General features: G+C 39.9%; 1 protein-coding gene and 2 long non-coding RNA genes across 6 annotated transcripts in view; 1 reads left to right on the top strand and 2 right to left on the bottom strand.

Moving 5' to 3' along the window:
- Positions 1–4,732, bottom strand: part of LOC123959190 — a 7,742-nt gene extending 3,010 nt beyond the window's left edge. The window contains exon 1 of the long non-coding RNA XR_006822250.1: positions 4,599–4,732. This is a non-coding gene — a long non-coding RNA (uncharacterized LOC123959190). The remainder of the gene's footprint in view (positions 1–4,598) is intronic.
- A 319-nt stretch (positions 4,733–5,051) lies between these two features.
- On the top strand, positions 5,052–19,553 carry LOC123958798. Its single transcript, XR_006822161.1, has 4 exons — positions 5,052–5,082; positions 10,472–10,696; positions 18,308–18,387; positions 19,293–19,553. It is a non-coding gene; the product is annotated as an uncharacterized LOC123958798 (long non-coding RNA).
- crtc3 (CREB regulated transcription coactivator 3) overlaps positions 9,003–25,694 on the bottom strand; it is a 44,083-nt gene continuing 27,391 nt past the window's right edge. For 2 of the 4 annotated variants that reach the window (XM_046032438.1, XM_046032440.1), the window contains 9 exons: positions 21,978–22,028; positions 21,792–21,877; positions 20,527–20,576; positions 19,325–19,548; positions 16,103–16,338; positions 14,415–14,672; positions 13,481–13,564; positions 12,687–12,900; positions 9,003–10,673 (listed from right to left, as the gene is read on the bottom strand). In XM_046032438.1, the coding sequence (XP_045888394.1) occupies positions 10,468–10,673; positions 12,687–12,900; positions 13,481–13,564; positions 14,415–14,672; positions 16,103–16,338; positions 19,325–19,548; positions 20,527–20,576; positions 21,792–21,877; positions 21,978–22,028 (1,409 nt within the window). In that variant the 3' untranslated portion in view covers positions 9,003–10,467. The remainder of the gene's footprint in view (positions 10,674–12,686; positions 12,901–13,480; positions 13,565–14,414; positions 14,673–16,102; positions 16,339–19,324; positions 19,549–20,526; positions 20,577–21,791; positions 21,878–21,977; positions 22,029–25,694) is intronic. The other 2 variants (XM_046032439.1, XM_046032441.1) reach the window with 1 other exon arrangement.

Genomic DNA, 25,694 nt, shown 5'->3' with positions numbered 1-25,694 from the left:
AAAATAAGGAAGGAGTGGCTTCACAACAACTCCGTGGCTGTTCTTGAATGGCCCAGCCAGAGCCCTGACTTAAACCCAATTGAGCATCTCTGGAGAGACCTGAAAATGGCTGTCCACCAACGTTTACCATCCAACCTGACAGAACTGGAGAGGATCTGCAAGGAGGAATGGCAGAGGATACCCAAATCCAGATGTGAAAAACTTGTTGCATCTTTCCCAAAACGACTCATGGCTGTATTAGATCAAAAGGGTGCTTCTACTAAATACTGAGCAAAGGGTCTGAATACTTATGACCATGTGATATTTCAGTTTTTCTTTTTTAATAAATTTGCAAAAATTTCTACATTTCTTTTTTTTTCTGTCAAGATGGGGTGCTGAGTGTACATTACTGAGAAATAAAATGAACTTTTTTGATTTTTGGAAAATGGCTGCAATGAAACAAAGAGTGAAATTTAAAGGGGTCTGAATACTTTCCGTACCCACTGTAATTCTAAAACCCACTTGCCAGTGGGGCAATGCAGCTGACCAAAAATCTACATTAATTCAATGCTGTCATTTCAAAGACTGAAAAAGCTAAGATTTATCAACACTGATTCTATATTATTTAACCTTGAATATTCAGCCTCAACCAAAATGATGACTGATGAAATTTCAACATTGACCTTGCTTTCTGGGATGTTTGTTCTGTGATTTGGCTGAAGTCCATCTCTGGCGACCTTTTAAATGTTTCCTGCAGACTCGTATTAAAATGAGTATCCTGTAGAAAAGACTGAATATGCATTTCATGGCTACACTAAAAGACTTGTGCTAAATATTCCTGGCAGAAAAATCAGCATGTTAAAGACATGGACCTCAAGAAACGGCTCTGTTCTTGTATTACAATGTCAAGCTAGTTTGTCCTGTATTATGATGTGAAAAAAATGAGTAATATCACTGTTATATTATTTTGTTCTAACATCACTATTTGGCTGCTTAGCTTACATACAAATTTTTCATACTATGTTTTCACGTTTAACATTACAAGAGAAAATAAGGCTATTAGGGAGAGGACTAACCAATGAGTTTGGCTCGTGTAACATTATCTCGCGTAACATAAACATCCCCAAATCCAACCTACACAGAAAATTATGATATATATATATATATAATGACATATGTGAATACACCAGTGCAGCCAGGAAACAATGGTGAGTATTTTCACACACATCACTCGGTGCTGTGTGGTACCCTTTAGTCTCTATACCTGCAACCTTGTCTCTTATAAAAGTAAGACATATTGTTTAAGTGTGTGGCTGTTGTTCTCATTCCCAGGGCATCAAAAAGCTATGCTTTGTCATATCCTTCGGAATCTGGTACCAATGCACATGGCAGCCTTTAGCATCATTGTTCAATGCTAAAAGTAGGTTCATTATAAATAACAGAAAGGTCAGAATAAGGAGGATTATTTAGACTGGTCTTTGCTTCCTGTGTGAAACATAAAGTCAACACTGATTGTTTTTAGGTAAGTCATATAAGTAACAGTTATTTTAACGTAGTTATTTAAACATTGAATTTCCTGTTGAGGGATTAATAAAGTATGTCTTCTTCTTATTCTAACCCAAACATGATCTTTTCCTAAACCTAACCAAGTAGTTTTGTTGCCTAAACGTAACCAAACTTGTGATGTTTCACAACGTTAACTACTAGTTTTATTTTGAAGTCCAGCCGGACGTTGCATAGGGCCTACTTATTCTTGCTAATTTGACAGCGGAGCCTTACACGTGCAAAAATAATGCTAAAGGATACCCAGGGAATTAAAAAATGATGCCAAGGGGTGACCGAGCATCCATATATGACGCCCCGGGATGAGAACGGGTTGACTCAGGTGGAAAGTGGGCTTGTGGTTTGATCCCAAGCTCCTCCTGTCCACATGATTTCCAACTGCAGTTTCCTGCAATAATGTAGTTCTCCCCTTTAGCCACAACAACCTAACCCTAACCCTCCTCCTAACCCTAACCCGAAGAGACCATTCTCACCAGTGGTAAGCTACTCACACTTTTTTTGAATCACTGACTCAAATTAGACCACGGATGCCCATTAGATAAGATTTTTGCTTTTTGATGTTTTATTAAAGAAAGTGTATCAAACCCATGACCAAAGTAAGCATTCTGTCATTGTGTTACTTAAGGATGGAAAATCAGTGAAAAGGAATGATTCCCCTTTTTCCTGGGGACCCCCTGGAGCCCTCTCAAGGACCCCTGGGGGTCCCTGGACGCCACTTTTAGAACCACTGGTGTAGAAGGCTGGAGATGGGGGAAGTCAGGTTACTAAAAAAGGACGTTGCTCATGACTTGTGGACTGGATTTCTTTTAAACACAAAGTTATATTTTTGTATTTGTTTAGGTCTGTGTACAGTATGCGCTGAGGCTTTTCTTTCTTCTTTCTCTCTCACACATATACAATTGATGCCAGAAGAGCACAAGCAGTAAATGACCACACTGTATGTTTTGTGTCTCAAACAACAAAAAAAGAGTGAAGCAGCTCTGTTGTTAGCCTTTTGTTCTCTGCTCTGAATAAGCACTTAGTCCATCAAAAAGTGTGGGCTGCTCCCTGACTTTAATTCCATGCCAGCATTTTTTGAAATCTGCCCAACCTTTAAATAAAAACGGCACAAAGTGTTCAAAACACATTTCTATCTCCTCTTTTATCAATATTACAACCACCTGAAGAAATACAATCTATCTGGAGACATTTTGGTTGCAGTTACAGTTTTTCTCTTTGGGGTCTGGGTGGAACGAACTGCCAAACAGCACAGAGAGAGCAGGATTCGCTCAGCCACATAAACATCAGCAAAACATGTGGTAAAAAAAACACAGGGTCAGGGCAGTGAAAGTCAAGGATGCTTCTCATAGAAAGTGAAAACAATAAAAAAAAACAAGGACATGAGAACAGTTAACTGTGAGCAAATGAAAAAAACAAGAAAGGACAGGAAATTACGCGGTTTAGTAACTTAGTTAAAGCTATAATCTGTTATCTTTTACTTAAGGATGATTTTGCAACAGCTGTAGTTACTGGTGGTAACAAAACAAGCACATTTTAATAACTAAAAATCAAAATACATTTAAAAAACAATTCTAACTTCAATAATGAATTACTTTTAAATTCTGTGTAGGATTTTAATGTAATTCTATCATCTTTGAAATTATTCTGTGCAACTGGAATTGGTTTCTACCAGAGTGTCATTCTTGACACTGCCACTAGGTGGTTTCTAAGTAAAACATTTTAAATGTCACATTGTGGCTTTAAAATAATAATGGGTGATTTGTCATTCACTGAACATGAATAACTATGTTTTCCATACATAAACTATATTTAAGTTATCCTAAATATTTAGCCTAATTTCCAGAAAAAAGTTTCCTGTTGCCTCATTGCTCTACACACATCTGATGAGCAAACTGAAAATACACATAAGAACAGGTTGATGGAAAATGTACGTATTGCCATAATAATGGTCAACAACTTTAGTTAACAAATGACAATGAGTGACAATAATCAGGTGATTTTCGAGACTTCCCTCCTAGAGGGGCTGGACATAACCGTAATAGACCAGATCTGTTCAAACACAATAATGAGAGGTTTCAAAGAGAGGTGAGGTGAAGTGAGTGAGAGAGGGAGGAGGAAGAAAAAGAGTTTAGGTTTATGAAGTCTCCAAGAGATAAGAAGAATTTTTATCCACTCCCATCCAACCCCAGGACTCAAAAACACTGTTTTGTTACAGTTTTGTTACCAGAAGAGACTACGGAAATTTTTGCTCCTCAAAGAGACTTTAGTGTAGAAGTATTTAGATTTTTTGGGCCTAGAAAAAGGTGTCAGTGGGGAATTGATCAAATCTGTAGAGATGTGATCTGCCAGACACTAAATTTCAACCAGGTACCAAAACATCAAAATTAAAGACACATCTCTTTACTTTCATATTTCTAACTTTGCATTTAGAATTTTTGTTGTATTTTGTTAAAGGAGACCTATTATGCTTTTCCATATTTTATGACTTATCTACACTGTTACAATGTTGGATGTTCATGTTAAACATGGCCAAAGCTTCAAATAATGAGGTTAAAGTATTTAAAAGAAAACTGTGATCCAAAACCGCAGATTTCCTCCTGTTCTGAACGCTCTGTTTTGAACTGCTTTTTCTACCAACGGCTCCGTTCTATGACATACGGAGCTAGACGTGCGAGATGTGCTCGGGTGGTCAGATTTGCTCGGGGGCCTGCGCCTTGCTGGTAACGTCACATAACGTGATTGGCGGTAAGTTATATGATGACGTGGTAGATGATGATAGGCTGTATGTCGTAGTGGCTTTGAATAATGTATTTCTCTTTTTGCAATAAAGATTTAAGAAGGGGGAAAAAAAGATTCTGATTATTCCGACACCACATGAATGCACCATTACTCACCGCTCACCCCTCCCTTTCCAAGCACACAGGAGAAACTACAGTAAGCGACATGCTCTGTTGGCTCTTATGCTAAATAATGCGTGTGGGCCACCATTTGTCCAAATTTCTCGTCCTATCTTACTTCTAATACACCAGTCGACTTCTACTACTACTGCTACTTACATTACGTCTTCAGTGATGTGTAGTCTGTGTAGCCATTTGTCCGTTTGGGCCAAGCGGGAAGCTACCAGTCTACAATATGAAGCCAGTGCGGAAGTCCCTGAAACCTGCATTCTATTGAAAATCCAGCAGGGGGCGACTCTTCTGGTTGCAAAAAGAAGTCCGGTGCCATTAGAAATAATGGGAAAATGACCCTACTTCTCAGATGAATAATTACCCCAGTAAACTCTTTCCTGATGAGTTTATGGTCTCAGTCGCTAGTTTCAAGTCTTCTTCAATTAAAAATAATGTTCATTTGGTAAATTATGGTCCCAATAGACCATAAAGCAGAGTATGTTTCAGGGCGGGATTATCTATGATTGACAGGTTGTTACCATGGCGGGCGACCTGTCAATCAGGCTAGAGCCGACTCGTACCCACTACACTGTGTAAATTTAACCAGCGCCGTTGAAAAAGCTTATTAGGAGTCGGCTGTTCACTTTCTCTGGTGAGTACATTTAGTTTTAAGACTGTTGTTCGTTAGACAAAGTTATCAGCCCTGTTAAAATGACAGTTAACGTGAGTTACAGATGCACCTAGCTATGCAAGTTAGCTAGCTCCGCACACGGCCGTTAGCTCCGCGGTATCATCACTTCCGTGCACTTCCTGGTTGCAAAAACTCGACATAGCGGCGCCCTATCGGCCAAACTCGAGGCTTCAAAACGGCAGTCCACAAACCAACGGGTGACGTCACGATGACTACGTCCATTTCTTACATACAGTCTATGGTTTGGGCTACTGTAGAAACAAGGAATTGCAACATGGCATCCCCGACTAAGGATTTACATAGTCGAATCAGAATTGACCCTTCGCTAAGCCACGCCCTGAAAACACAGCTGACCAATCACAGTGCAGTATAGGACTCGCTCTAAACTTTTTATATACGGCTCTAACTGAGGTCCGACTCATATGCAAAAAGACAGTCGGGGAAAAGACAATCGTCGGGGAATCGGCGGTTCACTTGTACTGTGTGATTGGTAGACTTTAGCTTCTATCTTTCATTTTTTTCTCGACTACAACCTTCAAATGTATAATGCAACTGCAAAACTGTCTGCTTCTTTCTGAGATTGCTTTTTCGAACAGATTTGACAATATTTCTCCAGGAAGTTCAGTAACCGACAGCTGCATGCACGTCGCGGTTCTTCGTGAGTCTCGATGTAATATTCATCAATGGTGCGGAGAACCCTGCACAACAACGGTGAAGTTAAGGCTCCGTCTCTACAGCAAGTTCCTCTTCTGCCACTACACACACACACACACACACACACACACACACACTCTGTCTTTATATTGTAGTATAATAGTAATAGTATATTAATTTATTGGGAGAAAACTGGTAAAATGGCCTTGTTTCACTGTGAAGCTTCTTAACCTATTCGGGGGTCAGCCCTAGTATGTAGATAGAAATGACTCATTCTAAGGTAATAAAAATATAACGATTCATTATGTAATGTCTTTATACACCACTGAAAACATTGTTATGTGTATTATATTGCATATCACTGATTTGAATTTACGTTTTACAGCATCTGAAAATATTACTAATTTAAGGAGTTTGGGCCATGACTGCAGAGCAAACCCCATCCACTGATGAAGACTGTGAGATGCAATTGAAAAGTTGGGCATAAAAAGAAAACATTAAGTTATCTTAGATTCAAACGTTCTCTTTTCTCATTCTATAGTTTTTATCTGTGTACTAAAAGACCTGTCACTCAACATAGGTTGCTAACAGGTCATCACTCCGAGTCAGAATTTGTTCTTAACATACTTAAATAAAAGTTAAATACATTAAAAGCAGTTCGCCGCTACAAAGTTAGTCTGCCGGTGGCTTAACCTACTTCATTAATTACTTACAGCCAGCAGCTCAGTTCGGTGCTCCTTCAGGTTCCCACCAGCTGGATGGAACACAAACACACACACACCATCATCCTCAAAGGAATTTCAGGCTGGCATCTTGACCTGCCCAGACTCACTCTGTGGACCAACTCCAGCTCTCTGACTGATGACTGTGATTATCTGTTCAGCTCCCTCACTCTGTGTGTGTTGTTTTGGGAACTCACTCCCAGATTGCATTCTATGCATGAGGTTTGGCTGATTTCCAGAAGCCCACACTGTCCATCTGCCAGACTATACAGTCCCCACACACTCCCATGTAGATACTGTTTGTGTGTGAACGCATGGACGTAATTCCCACCATGCTAGGCACCAAATTTCAGATTTATAAAGTTAACCAATTGAGAATCGGAATTAAATTAAGTATGAAAATTTACCAAACATACTTAAAAGTTTTTTTCGGTCTCTTTGTTTGACATAAAACAATGTTCTCAAATTAATAATTATATATATATATATATATATATATATGAGGCTTCAGCAACCGGAATCTACCACCAATCAACTTGTTAATTATCAAAGTTACGGTACTTTTAGTCTTTTTCTTACTCTCCTTCTGCAGCTTAAAAAGAATCACTGTTCAGGGAAACACAAAGAGGAAATTTGGTTGTGAAAGTAGTGAATTTGGTCCCACTGCTGATCATCTCTGCAGCTGGTAGGGAGGTAAAAACCATCTTCAAATTGTTACCATCTGACTCCAATTTGGATCTTGGCAAATAAACATTGAGTATTACCGCCATCAATTTCACCTGAAAGGACCTTCTGGTGGCCTTTGATGAGCTGGACACAGCTGGAGTACCAAGAAAAAGCACTCTTGTCTACTTTGTATAAAAACGGGATTGGGGTCAGTGATGATTCACTTCAGAGAAAGCAAAAAACAAAACTTGAGGGGAATTTTTGTAAAGATATGATTACTTATTATTCTTATAATAATAATAATAATAATAATATTAATAATAACTTTATCTTGTCAAGTAGGAACTGATGCACGAACTATACCACAAAGCTGTCTTGAAAAGAAAAAAATCTACATTTTAAAAGTGAGGACACTTGATGAAAAACTGATGATGTAGTTTTGGCAGAGGACAAACACCAAATTACAGAAGACATGAGGGAAAAATATGTTTCATGTGATGAACTTGTGTCACCTCTGGCTCAAAGTCTCTTCCTAACCTGACCGTCCGTTAGCTTGTGTAAAAAATATAGCAGATGTCTGTTCAGCTATGAAACCAAACACAATAAAGATTACAGAGCTGTTTTAAGAGCAATAAATCAAGCAAAGAAAAGGCTGTTCTTGTTTAAAATAATTTGTCAGCATAGAGAAAGGGTAGAAAGTTATCTAAACTATGTATTTTTATATTATTCCAAACTCAACGCAGCATTCATGGTCTGTGTGAAAACACCTCAGTGCTGCCATCTACTGGCAGGAACAGCAACCACATCCCGTGACATGTTAAGACAACAGAACCTTTATACTAAATACACAGTATAGTTTTATTGTTTATATTAAATCAGACAGATAAGCACTATAACATATGTTACAATCCAAGAACATTTTATATCTTGTGGGGAAAAAAACCTCAAATGGCATTACAAAAAAAGTAGTAACACTAGTGGACAAGACACTCTTTAAATAACAGAACTGTACATTTTAATTTGCAACTAAAAAAGAATGACACTAAAAAAACAAACAAAACATTGAGGCTAAGTCACAGAAAAGAACAATGGGCAGTTAGTAAAGCTAAAGATAAAGAGAAGTGATTTATAGCTGATACAGATTACTAGACAAAAATGCAAAAAAGTAAGGCAGCAGAAGGCAGTAAACAGGCTGGGACCAAGGGAGGAACAAACAAAACATTATAAACAAAAATAAAAGTAAAAAGTGGCTCCATCACTCACCCATTGTCTTACAGAGTTAACAAGAGAGCAGGTAAAAATGTATAATGGCTGAAATTTAATATAAACTCTTATAAAATAATGTCACGATAACCCCAAAACCTCTTCATTTTGTGTTTGACAAATTATCACGCTGGATCTCTGTCATACTCTTAGAAAGAACCCACAGTCCACAAATGCAGGTATGACATCCGCTGACTGAAAAGTAAAAAACAAAACAAACAAAATTAAACACAAACAGCGCCATGCACCATTTTGCTTGCAATCCAAATGCTGCACGAGTTCCTTGAAAAATGATTCACTACAAATGCTCTTGTTCTTGGACTGTTGATCAGTTAGATGCAAATCCTGCAGGAGCAGTTACTCATCTAATTGAGAGCCAATACACATTGTGGACACTGGACACATGTAATATTGTTAATAATTTTGATCCCCCACATTGTGAACATAACAAAATGAACCTGCAAGCCATGTAACACTGCATAATGTACAAGTTGAACCTGTTCAACAGGTTTCACTTAATTGAAAAAGTTGCATAGCTAAAAAGGAACAAAGGAAATTTGCTTTTCAGAAACAATATTAAATGAAATCGCTCTTTGACTTTATTAAAACAGACACTAGGGGGCACTCAATGCCTTAAATGGCCTAATAACTACATAATCACCTACATATGTATAAAGTATATCTAAGTCTCACATTTCTTAGTAATGGCTTCATTCAACTTCTTTGGGTTATCAGGTTACAAAAACATTCTTACCAATTAGTGCAAAAGAGGTTAAGTGCAATGTTACATGATGTCCGATGTCCACATGGCAGTGTGCTCTCTGAATGAGTCACTTGACTGTTCAGCCACAGAGAGGGGTTATTGTACTTCCGTTACACGAGGACAAAAAGCCGGATGCAAAAAGATATTCAGGACATAATCGATCCACGGTAGCACAGCGCATGCCCTTATTCACAATAAGATTTAAAGTACAGTACAAGCGCCATTAAGTCAGTACAAAATGTAAATTAAAACATACGCAATGAATGTACATAGAAATATTTTTCAAATACAACCTATTCATTTTTTTGTTTTTTTTTTATGGATTGTGATGCTGTCCCAATGCTGTGAGAGTTCAACCAAAGGACTCATCTGTGACCAGGAGGGGGGCAGGGGGATATCCATCCAAATTACAAGGAAAAATATAGCATTTATTCAATACATCATAGAATTTTATTTCTTAATTAGAAATTCAAAAATCTATACTCTTAAGTAATATTTACTTATTAAAATCTCATTTTTGTAAACGTTTGCCCTTTTTGTTTCTAGTTTGAAAATACATTCTAATCAGACTGAAATTGAGGCATATTATACATTTATATATATATATATATATATATATATAGATCTGTGGCAAACATCTCAAAAATAATCTGATGCCATATGTGAAGAAATACATTTAAAATAAAAGCTCTAACCCCGGTCATCTTCATTTCTACCAGGATTGTTCAAGAGGCATCTCTGCTGCTCTTCGGCGTGGCGATGCGGTTGCTATGGTGTGTAACCATGGCGATGAGGTTGCCATGGCTTTGGGGGGGGCTTGTGATGAGAGAAAAAAGCGAGAGTTTTTTTTATTCCGGCTCCTCGCTGGATCGTCTCAAGGGGTCATCTGAGTCTTTTTGGTTCGAGGGATGAGAAGCGATCTTGACGAGGTGCAGACCCTCAGAGCGGGACCTGCTTCTGCTCCCAGTGCTGATTTTAAACCCCAAACTGCATCGATAAACCTCATTTAAAATAACTTCTTGAGAAATACTAACTTAACTTTGCATGAAGCACGTGTAAACAGTGTTTGTTCACAAGTCTCCTCGTTAAAAAGCGTTGGTTCATGACCTTGCACGTTGTGTTCGTGTCTTTCACATTTAATGAATCTTAGTGGCAGTGGATGCATGCACAGTGGCCCTGTAGAGATTGTTTGCATGCATAATCAGATTTGTACACTCTATACACTGCAAATCCATGTGTATATGTTCTCTTTCTTGAAACCTCTGACACTCTTTATGTTTAGAGTCTGTCACTGCGGAAAGTATCCTCCACAGATGGGTCCGGCAGCACCATGTCAGGATCACTGAGCATGCTCAGACCGTCCAGGCTGAGGGGCTCGATGCGCAGCTCGTCCTCCAACGGGAAGCCTCCCTCTGAGTCAAAACATTCAGGCACTGTGGAAAGTGCACTGCTGATGTCCTTTGACAGACTGGGGTTGGAGTCATCTGTGAGAGAGAAACAGATGATGGTGGGTGAATGTTTCCTCCAGTCTGGAAAACACTTCCACTTGCTAAAGCCAACAGTCTCACTGCCCTCGTCATTGGTCATGACAGCTCTTTTTAAAGATACATCTGACACTCTTCTCCCTTTAAGACTGTTTTATTTAAACTGGAGTAACTGTCCAGCCACAGTTAGACCCAAATATCAGCACTTGCAGCCAAAACAAAGCTGGAGGACGAGACAGCACAGACACAAGTCAACAACTTAATGCAGGTGTGTTGGTTATCGTCCTGTGAGAAATGTCAACCAGCGCTCGATTTCTGAAAAACCAGCTGTTCTGTAGACGTTCCTCGAATTCTTTTTCCTGATTTAAGCCTCAGGAAAGAACCACTAACATGACAACACACTCACAGACTAATATTTGCATTCAGTGAAATAGAACAAGGAAAATTCAAGAAATAATCTGTCTGTAGAGAATTAATGCTTTTACTGCAAATACTTGCAAAATCAGCCAAAAGAAACCTTTTTCCCTTGTCTCTCACCATAATCACAAAAAATATATCTCTACAACAAAGCTACATTATTTACATCAATCAAATCACTGCTGGAATGTGAATGGAGTCACGTATAGTGATGAACCTTATTATAACTTTTTGCCCCTTTTAGCTCCTTGTTCTGGTTTTACGGGACATTTACTGAATGGTTCAGTCTCTCAGTCTCATCCAGCTTGTTTCAGCAGCAGGCAGTGGCTTTCATAACCAAGAATTGATACACCCACTGTACTTACCTGTACCTATCCAGCACCAAATTGAAAACAACAATGTAAGGCAACATGTCAGGGCTATGTGTCTGTCAAGACTGTTTAAAGATTTTATGCCCCATAGTGGCTACAAGGGGTGTAACGAAACACCAAATCCACGGTTCGGTTCAGACCTCGATTTTTGAGCCACAATTCGGTTCATACCGGACAAAAATAGACACGTGACACCAGTAGTTTGAAGGCAATAAATGGTATAATATTCACGAAATATAGGCCTACATCTTGTACTAACTTTAAACTTCACAGTGTTTTCGACATATGCTTTACTTGGGCGGGCCGGCCACGTATATTTGCACCTGCCAAAGTATATTTGGCAACCCACTTTAGCATTTTGCAGGGAAACACAGAGAGAGAGATGTTATCTGACATTACATTAGGCAGACACAGTAGACAGTTTACATTACAGAGCGACAGTGAACGCACCTCTGCAGATATCACTCACTAACGTTAAGTTTTGGTTTCGAGCCACATGCGGTGCACTTGAATCACAGGCAAGTTTATTAATCAGGGTGACCTTATGAAACGTAGTGCGTACCGCCGGCATAAGACCATGGACTTTTGTGTTGCGGTTTCGGTCTAGGTTTTAGAACCATTACAGCTCTAGTGGCTACAAATAAATAATTCTTACCACTGGGAGTTATAGTATAATATTCAGGGTTCATACACATTTTGACCAATTAATTTCCATGAATTTTCCATGTCTTTAAACCAAAATGTCATGACTGAACAAAAGAAAAGTCTGCACACGATTTGTAAGAATGTGTATTTGCACCTTTAGCAACTTTAGTACCTCTCCAGTTAGTACTTAATTCTTTGATACAGCATCTGTCATTGACGTTTGCTTAGTAGCCTTCTATATACACAGAAATATTTTTTATATATACACAGAAATATTTTTTATAGGCTAATGACTAATTGATTGATGTGATTACTTTGGCATTAGTGTTATTGAAACTAATTTCCATTACTTTTCCAAAACTTTGGGGATTTTATTTTTTCCCCCGGTACTTTTTTTCCAGGCCTGGAAAGAACCATTTTCGAATTCCATGACTTTTCCAGGTTTTCCATGACTGTTCAAACCTTTGTATATTCAGTTGTTTTCTGTTACAACACAAACACAAACGTCCTCTTCCGTTGGATGCACCTAAGGTGGCCAGTTACGGACACCAAAACAGCCAACCGACTCATTAAGACTTACCAGTGAGTATGATGTTGGGCAGTCCTCCACTGCAGTTGGAGTACAGCATGTTGGACCTCATGTGCATGGAGTCCTGCAGGCTGCCATGGCTGCCACCCAGCCCAGAGAGGGCAGCCTGGGAGTAGTAGAGCAAGGAGGAAGAAGAGGAAGGGTCGAAGCAGGACCCCCCCGCTGTGGAGCTCAATGCGTTTTCCAACAAAGAGAACTGGTCCAACTAGCCGGCAGATGGTGGAGAGAAGATGAAAGAAATGCAAAGAATCAGTTCTCATGTGTTCATTCTGGCAACCTAATTCTATGTGATGTTTTACACTGCATAGTTAACACTGCAAATTACGACAAATCCATTCACAAGATCTGGATACATCCTGCTGGCAAACATCATTTCTTGGCTCAAGAAAATGTTGTTTTAACTTGGTTGTGTAAAAAATGTACTTCTGTGTAACAAGCAGATTCTGTTTATAGTTACAGTTCTCAATCATCTTGTCAGGGTTTGATTTGCAGCAGTTACTTTCCTATTTATTTTGAAATATTTGTCAGGTTACAAATATTACAAGTTTGCATCCACGTTGCATCGACTGGCCGTCACATATGTTCTGATAAAGAAATGCTACAGTGAGAACTACAGAGAGAATAAACCAGACAACTTCAAAGTCTTTTTCCAACAACTTTACCTTGCTAGATGAAATGTCTCTTCCAAGATAAATTCTGAGTAATGATGCACACTACCTTGTGCTTGAGTCACTACTTTGTGCTTAAACATGTGTCTACTGCGGTCTGTGTGTGTCAGCATGTACCTGATAGGGGAGGGTCTTGCTCTGGCGATTGGAGAACTGGGGGTCCATGAAGGTGTCGCTGAAGAGTGTCGCCATGTTGTTGTGCTGTGAGGGAAGAAAAGAGTCCCAAAACATCACATTGTTGTCAAATTTGGGAAGAAAGCAAATGGTCTCTTAAAACTACGATGAGCTATGACACGTGTGATGATGTAAATAACTTTTTTATCAGTGTTTCACTGAGGTGGAGTTGATCAGGCTTTATTCACAGTTAGGCAATAAAATAAACTGTCTGCAATGATTAGTTGAGTAGTCAATCAACAGAAAACTATTCTGCAGAGATTACGATTATCAATTAATTGTTTAAATCATTTATTATTGGTTCCAGCTTCTCCAATGTGAGGATTTGCTGCCTTTCTGTTTTTGGACTGTTGGTTGGACAAAACTAGACATTTGGAAATGACACCTTGGACCTTGGTATTGTGATGGTTGTAGCCCTGAGGGTGGCCCAGTCGGCAGTCACACATTATATATTTCTCTACCTATCAAACTTCAATGGCTAGAATACCTCTTAATGATTAGAACTCATTTGATCAGTATGACATGATGTCTAACATGAATGGAAACTCCTAGTCTTTTATTTTTAAAGGCATTACATACCTTTATATTTATAGCTTAGGACAACATTTGCAGAAAATCTGTTTTGTATTTCGCAGGGAAACTACGCAGTAAATGCTTGTTCTGAACTTAGTGTGGGTTAATAAAATGTTGAATCTAATCTCCCACACTAATTTATGCCCTGGAGGGAGACAAAAACAAGTTATTACCATCAATAATGCATATGCACAGAACACCACAAATGCTATTGGCAAAGAATATGATTGTGTGTGGGTGTGTGGCCGCCAGCCTTCTGTCTATGCACACAAACCCTGACAAAGATGCTCTCCATGGTACTTACTTGGCTCGTGTTGAAGTCCATTGGGATGCTCTGAAGGGGGGAAACAGGCTGTTGTTGTTGTTGTTGTTGTTGCTGCTGTTGCTGCTGCTGTTGCTGCTGCTGTTGCTGCTGCTGCTGGTGTTGCTGCTGGTGTTGGTGTTGCTGTTGATGTTGCTGTTGGCGTTGCCGGCCCTGGTCCACTCCATGCTGTGATTGTTGGTAGAGCGGATAGGGTGGGGGCGGCTCTCTTGGCATGTTGCTGGTATCCAAAGCAACTCCCTACACAGGAGAGAAAGCCAGCAGGAGTCACTAAAAACAGACTACGAGTTTAATGAAAGTTAGGACTTGAAGTTTATTTATTCTGATAGTAGTGTCATTACTCAACTACACTTTGCCCATCAAAGCAGGGGTAAAAACAATTGCACCAGTGTATTTTTTTTGCAATGGCAGGATTTTTCACTTGGAGTTCAGACTGTATTTTATATCACTGTACATTTCCATCTTTTTTGTTACCATTTTTCTTAGATCATAGTTTTAGTATTTTTGACAGCACTGGTTCTTGTGGTGGTTCTGGTGCAATGACAGTGGAAATACCATGGCCCCAACAAAAATACCCAGAATTTATTTTTGTTGAACAGTTTACAAAAACTACTAATGTTTCTTATACTATTCAGTTTTATAGACACATGATTATCGGGAGGAAATTTATAATCTTGCAGTGTGGTGCACAGAGAACAACCTACTGCCCAATGTCAGCAAAACCACAGAGCTGATCGTTCATTTCAGGAAAAAGTAGATAAAGACACACATTCCTTTTTACATTAGTGGAGCTGAGGTGCAGCAGGTGAACAGTTTCAGGTTCCTGGGAATCAGCATCACAGAGACCCTGACATGGTCATCTCACATCTCCATGCTGGTGAAGAAAGCTCAAAAATGACTATATTTCTTCTTGTCAGCTTTTACAGAGGAGCAATAGAAAGCATCCTGACTGTAAACATCACTGGCATGGGATGTGCATGGCCCAGGACCTGCTCTGCAGCAGGTGATTAAAACTGCTCAGAAGATCACTGGTACCCATCTCCCAAGCATCAGTGATGTTGGTGAGGTGAGGTGTGGCGACTACGCAGAGTCCAAAGGATACTAAAAGACAGTAGCCACCCAGCCACAGCCTGTTCATCCTGCTGCCTTCTGCGAAGGCATATAGAAGTTTCTGCTGCCACACCAGACTGCAGAGCAGCTTTTCCCCCCAAGCTATCAGACTTTTAAACTCAAATTCATCCTCAGCACTGCTCAATTGAATATAGTTTATTTCTGTTTACCATTTTTTGGCGTCCAAGCCGAGTGGGGCTGGGAACCCGCGAATGCAAGGCGTGGAACTCCTGGATACGGAGGCGCGTATCAAAAACCTTATATCCACGTGTTTGGGGGATGGAGCTGAATCTCGTATGACTGGCCACACCTTCAAGTGCCTTTAATTTCAATCTCTGGTCGTTTATTCGCCTCCGCTGGCGCCGGGGCTTGGACGCTGCTTACAACTGCTTGCAGTTCTAGTTATAATTTTTATATTACTGTATATTGTCTGCTATGCAACAGAAGGGAGTTACAAACTCAATTTCACTTTACAACCTGTTGAAATCATAATATTATTTGTCATTACAACCTGTTGTAATAATAATAACAATGAAACCTTCAGTGTGAGGTGTGTGTACCTGTGTGATGGGGGACAGCGAAGGGGACATGGTGGGAGACAGTTGCTTGGCCAGACCCCTGCGCTGCTCAGGGCCAGGAGACAGGGTGAGGGGGCTGATGGGAGCGGGCCGTCTCCGGGGGGAGTTGTTGGACAGACGCAGGGATGAGTTGATGGAGGGATTGCTGAGTGACGACTGCAGCTGGCAGTTGTTGAGGGAAGCCTGAATTGAGGGATTGCTCAGAGAAGAAGAGAGACCTGCAGAGATGGTAAAGATAAGAAGACATGGGCAGATCGATCAGACAGATTCAAAAAGCATCTGAGTGTAAATGTGTATTAGTAGAAAACTAATAAGGCAGCTGTGAATCAAGAGCACATATGGGCCCTTAGAAACAGAGGAGAACATGTGGAAGTTATGATGTACTCAATTTTCCAGCATTCTCTCCCATGCCTAACCCAAAACACAAGACTGTATTGTGTGACTGGGGAAGGAGAGAAAAAAAGGGAAATGAGAAGACAGAGAGAAAAGAAAAGGGCTGATTGTAGTGAGCCAAAACAGGGTCAAAGTTCCTCTGTCACTTTAGTGCTCGGCCAAGCTGAACTGTGTTGGACATGGGAGTCCAAACACACATCACACTCACAAAATACAGAAAGGAAAGACTGAGAGGGAGCAGCGGTGAGTGTGATCTGATCAGGCAGCCGGAAGTCGGAGATCATTCAATGAGCTATCCATAGTGTACGGTCTGCTGCCAGAGGAAGAAACCTGGAACCTGCTCAAAAAACTGGAGCAGTGGTTCCAAACTTAAAGTCTAAAAACCTTAGAGAGGTCATATTATGCTTTTTGTCTTTTTCCCTTTCCTTTATTGTGTTATACATCTTTTTTGTGTATGTAATAGGTTTGTGGCCTGGCCGATTATCGGTGCCGATATTTAGCATTTTTCCAATAATCTGCATTGGTCATTTTATAAACAGATAGCCGATCTAATTAATTAATAAAAATGATGTCAGGAATATAGTTTATTTAACATGTTTGTTTCCAGTGAGAAACTGATTTTACATAGTTACTTTGCTGCTTTTGTTGTTGCTCTGAAAACAGTATTTATTTTATATTGTTAGGGTTTTATTGATGCATTTATTGATACTATTTATGGGTTATGTTCTTTATCTATACTCTGATTGGTTTTTCATTACTAAATAATTGTCTTTTGAAAATATGTTTATTTAAAAAAGAGTAAATTCAGAACAGTAATCAAATTTAATATTTTACTATAGGCAGCAGGTAAAGACAAAGTTTATGATAATTTATCACTCAGTCCATCTCCTCATTTAATATTTATAAAGATTAAACACGACAATTAACTTGTGTTGTTATTTTGAACAAAGTTTTGTGTAATTTTTTTCCATTTTGACACCAAGACTAAAAATTTTAAACCAAATGCATAGCGGTTCCACATATCGGTCATCGTTGTAATTGGTTATTAATAATCGTATTTGGGATTCTCCGGGGAAAAAAACTCATCGGTCGATCCCTACAGTCAATGACCATAAAGTTGTTATTGTGCTGTAGACAGTGCACAGTTAAAAATGTTATGTATGAAAGATCAATGTCTGACAAATTAATAACTCACCACTCTGAATCTCTTGCTCCAGTCTAGGTTGCTAAGCTGATTCGGAAACATGTACAGATGAACTGAAGCTGTGTTTACTGGCTTGTTAGGACCCGCCCTACTCTGCTTCTGATTGGCTAGTAGTCATTAGCTAGGCACTGCACAACTCCCAACAAAGATCTCGTAGTATTGTAGAAGTGAGTTAGTTCACTCCGTAGCTAAAACAGAGCGGTCAACACGCAGGGTGAAATGAGGTGCTGCAGCAATGTGCAGCATGACCAAAAATTAAACCATGTAAACCTGTTCTGCTACAACCTCTAAAGAAAATGATGAACCTGAAAATGAGCATAATATGACCACGCTCATTAACCCTAAAAAGACTGCAATCTCCACAGATGACTCATTTCCACTGACACATATTTTTCAGTCTTGGCGGTGGGAAGGGGCACATGATGAATGACTATGTAAATTCAGATAATATACTGGACGACAGGTAGACTATGATTAGAGTTGTGTTGCTAGGCAACACGCCAAATCCTGCAAAAAAGATAAAATATTGTAGTCATGTATGTGACAGTACAAGAACAGATGAAGAAATCATGTGTCTTACCGATTTGCAGGATGCTAAAAACGGAGGAAATATGTCACACTTGGATAAATGGTGGATGGACAGTTGAAAGCAACAAAACATCATCATCAGGTGAGCTTTTTCTCCGACACTGAAAGCTGATGAACTGGAACTATGAAATAATTCACTAACCCACTCACGGCACACAGCAATAATTGATACTGTTTGTTACATATTTGGCTTGGAACTATGTATAATATACATTTCTTACTCTACTGTCTGCACAAATTGCTTGTTGATTTATCCAGATTCATATATGCATTGATCCTTCAGTGGCTGCATTGTGCTTTTAGTTATTGCTTTTTTGTAGGAAAAATAATTTTACAGAGATGGAGGTTGCTTTTTAATTTTAGTTCAATCTGAGATATCTTGTGGTCATGAGGACTCCTATAATGTCTTTAAGGCTCAAACATATCTTCACCCAAAACATGCTGATTGACCAAAAGCATTTATAGTAAAGTATGGAATAGTTTTTTTTCCTTGTGCAGGGTGATTAAAACATGTATTTGTTGTGTTCAAATGTAGAAAGCCAATCCTCCCTCAACTCTTATTTCTGAAACTTTTTTTCTTTCACATATACAGAACTATTATCTGTACATGTCTGGATCTGTAAACCTCGACAGTTTCGAAATGCTTCTTTGAACATTGTTTAAGTTTTGTTAGACCAAGAACTCAGGACTGACTAGCTGAGTTGAAATATCATGGCTTATTTGGCTTTCCACACCATATACCCCAAGCCGAAGGTTCCTAACCTGGGGTCAGGATCCCTCCCACGAGGTTGTAAGATAGTTTTAGGGGGTTTAAGATAGTAGACAAACATTTATGCTATAAAAATGTGCATATTTTCCTACTTTCCTTTAATCTTTGCTTAAAAAAAAAAAAAACATTACTTGTTATAATTATAGAAAATAAAATAAACAAACAAACCTGTAAAGCAACCTGTAAGAAGCCACAAATTGACACTGCTTTGTTTTTAGGAGCACACAAGAAAAAGCTGTGCTACACCCACCCTGTGAGTTGCTGCCGATGCCTAGATGCATCATGGCAGCTGGCAGATTTCCGGTGCTGCTGCCCCCACTGAGGTTCGGGTATCCTCCATTGTCATCAGGGTCCAGCGGGGTGGACAGGGGTGACGGGAAGTGCAGGTTGCTGAGGTCGGGCAGGGAGCCGCCGGTATTTAACAAGCCCTGGTAGTGGGACAGACCTGGGTTCTGCTCCGGAGATGGGAATATACTGCAACAAAGGTACATAGAAAACTTTGTTTGTCCCTACAGGATAAGACTGATGCTCTGAATACATTTTAATTCATGTAAATATTGTGCATAATTAAAGGCAGTGTCATGTAATATGCTGCCATTGCCATTTCAAATTGACAAGACATTTCTTTGACTCCCATCCACTTGTTCTAGCCTCTTCTTTTTTACACCCACACTCCAATTCCTCTATTATTTCTCTAATTTCCATTTTTGCTCATATGCTACATTAAAGGCATATGAGCAGCAACAGTGACTCATTGTTGTCTGTCCCCACACAAAAACTGGCACAACACAAAACAATGAACAAATGCTTGCCTCCACAAACATATAAACCGTGTCGGTTTCTGTCAGCACAAGACACAGCATGAAATAAAGAGGCTAAAGCAGCTTAGTGCTGGCTGCACAGGTCATAATGTGTCTTTTTTCATCACTGTGTTCATCAAGAGGACATCTTACTAAGAATCTTAAATCTGTGAAGGATCCCCAGAAGACTGTATTGCTTTCTGTGTGAGAATTTGAGCTCTAAATTATGGCTGATCTGTACCATCTACTGGCAACATGGTAAAGAAAAACTGCTGCTGAAGTATTGCTAAAGTATTGCTTGTAAAAATGGAGACATCCGTTTGCTTCCAAATCATGACATGACACCGGATGGCAAACTTTTAAACAACGCCCATGAAATCTGACTGTAATATACTCCATTACTTTAAAGGTTAGAGGTGTAAAGAGAAACACAGACATCCTGTTCGATGAGGTGGGAATGTGTGGAATTTCATTTCCAGGATTCTATTGTTTCTGTTGACCACCTACAGCAGCTGCAGCGAATGTGGCATTACACATGCTTTGTGTAACATCACATTAATGATGATCTGGGTATGATGGAATAAAAAAAAAAAAAGTTTCATCACGAATAAGCAAAAGCACACGTTGACCCTTTGCTTCGGCCCTCACTTACTTGATTCCAGGCACTTCACATGATTTAGGCCTTGAGGCCAGAGACTGGACCTAAAACAGAAGCACAAACATTACAATTATTTGTCTGAACCAGATAATAACACTCCAACACTGCATTTTCATTTTCAGAATATCATTTCCAGGTTCATAGCATACCGTGTATAGATATTAGCACAAAAATGTTTTATGGCATTAGGACAGAATGGGCAAAATACACACACAGGAAAAAAAAAAGAAGACAAAAATCACACAACTGCAGTAAAAAGAAACAACATATTGGCTGCCAGTGGGACTTGTACAATCTGTAATTAGGGATGCACTGGTCCCTATACAATCACTTTAACTTCGACTATGAAACCAGATACCGGTGAGGCCAGTGATCGCTATGGCATTAAAAAGAGTTGGCAGCCTTTCGTGACTGATACATATACATTGTGGTGGAAACACTGAATTCTCATTAAGACACTGACAAAGAAACTGTACTTTAATGTGTCTGTGAAGACTCTCAGTCATCCAGGTCATAGTTATCCAATTATCTCAATTTGCCACCTTAGATGTATTTAATGTCAATGTTAGTCAGATCAGTGTATTTCTATCTTTAATGAGCAGCAACTCCCCTGAAATCCACCATGGAGTGGAAAGCATTGGCAAAAATCTGCCCCCTTCCAGGATTGGCTGAGCAAAGAAAAGTCATGTGCAGATCCAAAAGATATTGTCAAGAAGGAAAATTAGCATTGGACATGAAAATTTGCTGTTTCATCCCATGTAGTAAGTAATGATGGAGGACAACTGATTCTGAGTCTAGTACACCTCGAGAGGCCCAGAGTCAGATTGTTTTTTGCATTTTCTTCAATAGTTTGACGTCGTCTATAATTTTCTCCATGATGCTGTGAATGCTTTGGTTGTTGGCATTTCTGATCCCAGAAATCTGTCTCAGGCCCATCCTGTCTGATCACCTATTTATAGTCACACAGGAAAGACTGGTTCAATGTGTAGTCTGGCAGGTTTCTGCAAAGTCAGGAATTTAAAGGTGTCACAATCTCCTCATGTGACACCGTGACAATGCTAAAAAGACATAAACGTTGTGCAGTCTGATCCCGTTATTAAAGTCATTATTTGGAAGTGTTCATCGTCAGCACGCAGCAATGCACCCAGGTGTGAGATCAGTGAAGGCCTGGATTTACAGATGATAAGCTGCTTCCTTACCATCTGTTAAAACACAAAAAGCATCAACCAGACATTGAAGTAAGAAGTAATAAGTCTCACCTTCTTGGCCTCCCACAGCTGCTTGGGAAGGGGCTTACTGACGCCTATTAGATTCTCATCGTTAGGCAGGGAGGGGAAGGAGAAGACTGCAGAGAAGAAGGTACACTTGAATTAAACATGTGTTCTACACTCTATAAACAAACTAACTAGATCATTTCTCGAATATTGAAGGAAAGTACAACTCACCATTTCCAGAGCCGTCCACATCTGCCTCATTTACACTAGCTGCATGCCAGCCTCCGTGAGACACAAACAAACAAAAAAGGGAGAGGGAGAAATAAAGAAAGGCATAAAAACAAAGAGGCGAACATTAGAGGATATTCAATATTAACCAGCTGTTTGAATTATCCTGGCATGTCTGGCACAATGATCGGTCACTCTGACAGGAACAGGCCCTTTGGAATACACACGGCAATTACTGTGCAGTTTCATAAACACAACAGCTGGGCATCTGGCATCATGTTATTAGTCACATCGATGAGGAAAGGGAGGAGAGAAGTTGAGTGGTGGGGGGTGGGTTCATAGACTGATGAGGATTTAAGAGAAGACCATTGTTCTCTTGAGCCACAAAGAGCCTTCTCTCTTCTTACTGTAGACCCGATGGCAGATACACATGCCTTTGTTTTTTCCTCCTTTTAACTTTTGTCTATTCCGTGTCTAACCTTTACATTTAGCAAAAGCACTTCCAGTGCATTCTTACTGCGTACTTATTAGGAAAATATGTTTTGTTTCTCTTGATGTCTCCTTCAAGTCTCATTGCTTTAACTTCAACTCAGCTTCTCTCACATTAGCCTTTGAACCATTGCCCACCCATTCCTTCTCGTTCCATGCTCTCAGTCTCTCTGAGGCCTATTCATTTTGAGAGGCAGCTTTTTGGCTGGAACAGATGGGACAATGAGGCGATACAACAGTCTGGCATCATTACATTTCCCTTCAAAGGTATCTGGTCACCGTTGCTTGCGGAGGCGCAACTGGAACGGAAACAGGACAACTGGGATGGAAAATGGCCGACTTGTGTCCCCGGCTGGATCACTTACACTGTGCAATGCACTAAATATGGGTGTTGTAATTACTCAGGGTTAAGAAAAAAATACCACTGTCTATTGCTAGAGCATAACAGTAATCAGAGGCCTTTCAGCTGCAGAGGTAACATTAGATTAGAAAGACTGTAGCTGAACCCCTCTAAGTGTTTCCACCTTGGCATTGTGACTCATTGCTGTAATCCCTAGTTAGATGCTTCTTTAATCATCAGGGCTCAACACCAATCAAAACAAAGTGAAACCTTTCGGGGTGTCAACGAGGGCCTGGGGATTCATAGCTCTCTGCGCTCCTATGATGGCAGCAGTGAGGCGAAGACGCTACACTGCTCGTTCCCTAACATGAACCACTTTGGTGTCAAAGCCTCTTTAAGAGGAAAGAATAAACAGCCTGTACAGCTATGTGTAGTATGTGCTAGTGGAGTATATACAGCAGGCTATGGCCTATGGCACTGTATATGCTATGTGATCCTCCACAGGCAGCTCAGTTCATTTGAGGAAATATAATCATCTCCTAACAAATACAGTTTAACCATAATGGCTTGATTCTAGGTCTGCTGACAGCTCTGCACTGATGGAGGCTCTGCCCAAGGCATAAGACATTTTAAAATGTCATCATGGGCTCTGAAACTTGTGATGGGATTTCTTTGCTATTAGCTGAAATTCTGTGGAACCAAATGATACATCAAGAGAACCTGATAATTAAAATAATGGCCTTACACAATAGTTTTATGGGGCATGGAAGCAAACACGGAGCAATCATAAACATGTAATACCTCATATCAGCTATTTCTGTAAACAACACACACACACGCCAACGTTTCCAACTGGGTCTAAGGTGAGCCATTTAAAGCACAATAGACAGTGTGCTGTAATTCATATATCTACACTTGGTTGATACTGTTTGCAGATGAAACTCATACTTGGGCCTTCAGACAATGTCCTGTTTTAACTTGTTGGCTAAACACAGTAAGTAGTACTCCACTACAGGAGCACTTCTCTCATCCACTCCACACTTAATCAGTGGTGAGATCAGACAAAGGTGATAAACACTGTCAAAAATAAACTGGATGCTCAACAACTACAGAGATATAAACAGAACATCTGAAAACAACAATGGCCTGATGCTGATTTGTGTAACTGAGCCCGGAGTGGCTTAGAAGACGGAAAAGGAGCTGGCTGGATGGACTGTGTTCTCTGTTAATAAATGACCAAGGAACAGAAACACAAACACCATAAACTAGCATGATTACTTTGACATGGGCCTAGTGCAGGAGCAGCATGCATACTGCATGTGACTGAGAGGTATCTACCTTAAAAACATGTCAGCTCTTGATGCAATGACCTACAGTTCTGCTCTCACAAGGCTGTACCTTTGTTTTAAAGTACAGACAGGTGACAATCCATCCAATCCTGCTCTGTGGCAGGTATAACAATGCCGAGCAGGCCCAGTTAATTCTGATTTTGTATCAAGATGGCAAGAGGAAGAGATCCAAGTGACTTTGAAATATGGGAAAGTCATCAGTAAATAGGGTTGGAAATAGTGGTTGACTTTGGACAACAGAAGAGCAACTCTTCCTCAGGCAACTGAGAATGTCAAAGCAGGACGTGATCAGACTGTCAGCAACAGTCCATCGACAATAACAAAAAGAGTGATATTATAGTAGAGCTGCAGTGCATAAACCCCTCATTAGAAAAGATGAACGCACAGTTCAGAGGTTCAAAACCCATCGGCACTGCTCTACAGCGATGTGGAAAAAAGTGACATGGTCAGATGAGTCACTCTTCACCATATTCTCGACACGTGGGTGAGTGCATGTGGTGAACAACAAGAGAACAGTACAGGCCTCAATGTTAGACCCCTACAGTAAGGGGGTCCAGTGGCTCTGTTACTCTGTGGGGACATTCTGCTGGCATGGTTTGGGTCCACTTGTCACCTTAGAGGGACGTGTCACTGCAAATCAACACAAAGTTGTTCTGACTCATCACCTTTACCCTGTGATGAAACATTTCTATCCTGATGGGAGTGGTCTCCTCCAGGATGACAATGCTCACATCCACAGGACATGAAGGCTCACTGAATGGTTCCTTGCGTATGTGCGTACGTGTGAAAACGTTGTGAATCATATACTTTGGCCTTTGCAGTCTCCAGATCTCAATCCAATTGAACAACTATGGAAGATTTCAGATTAACACTATCTTTAAAAAGAAAGGTGTTTATCCCTCCAGTAGACTTCCAGAGACTTCTGTAATTAATGCCAATGAAGCTGTTTTGGTGGCATGTGGTGGCCCAACACCATACTACAAGACTTTATGTTGGTTTTTCCATTAATTTGTCACCCGTCTGTATAATGTACCTGGTGAGGGTTAGAGGTGACCCTGTCAGCTCTGCCCCTTGGGGTCATTTACACTCACTTCATCAAACAGCACAGAGATTTGTGTTAAATCATGTCAGCAACAAATGCAAGAGTTGGTTTAACAGAAATTTAAATACATTATTTTATAAAGGGATGCTGTATTGTAACTAGGGAAGTTTTATAAAGTATAAAAAGCTCAAATAAAGAGACTGCAAAGCTATAGGCATGTAATAAATAAAAAGGCATTTAACATTTAATGAGAATGTCCATTCCACAGTGAATGATTAATCCAATGCAACCAGACCAGAAAACAGTACAGCGGGTGCTTTTTCCATAATGATAGTGAGGAATTCTGCCAGAGGTAGCAGCTCTGTTAGTAGGAAATGATAATAACGAATGATGTGAGTGTTTTACTTGTGTTCCTGAAATGAGATTCAGTCTGGCAAACATCTAATGCTGTTTTCATTGTTATTTAAGTTATAGAAGTTTTGCTTGGTTTACAACAAGCT

The sequence above is a fragment of the Micropterus dolomieu genome, linkage group LG20, assembly GCF_021292245.1.
Source record: "Micropterus dolomieu isolate WLL.071019.BEF.003 ecotype Adirondacks linkage group LG20, ASM2129224v1, whole genome shotgun sequence".
NCBI lineage: Eukaryota > Metazoa > Chordata > Actinopteri > Centrarchiformes > Centrarchidae > Micropterus > Micropterus dolomieu.
The sequence above is the reverse complement of the archived record's forward strand: the minus strand, read 5'-3'. Positions and strand labels throughout refer to the sequence as shown.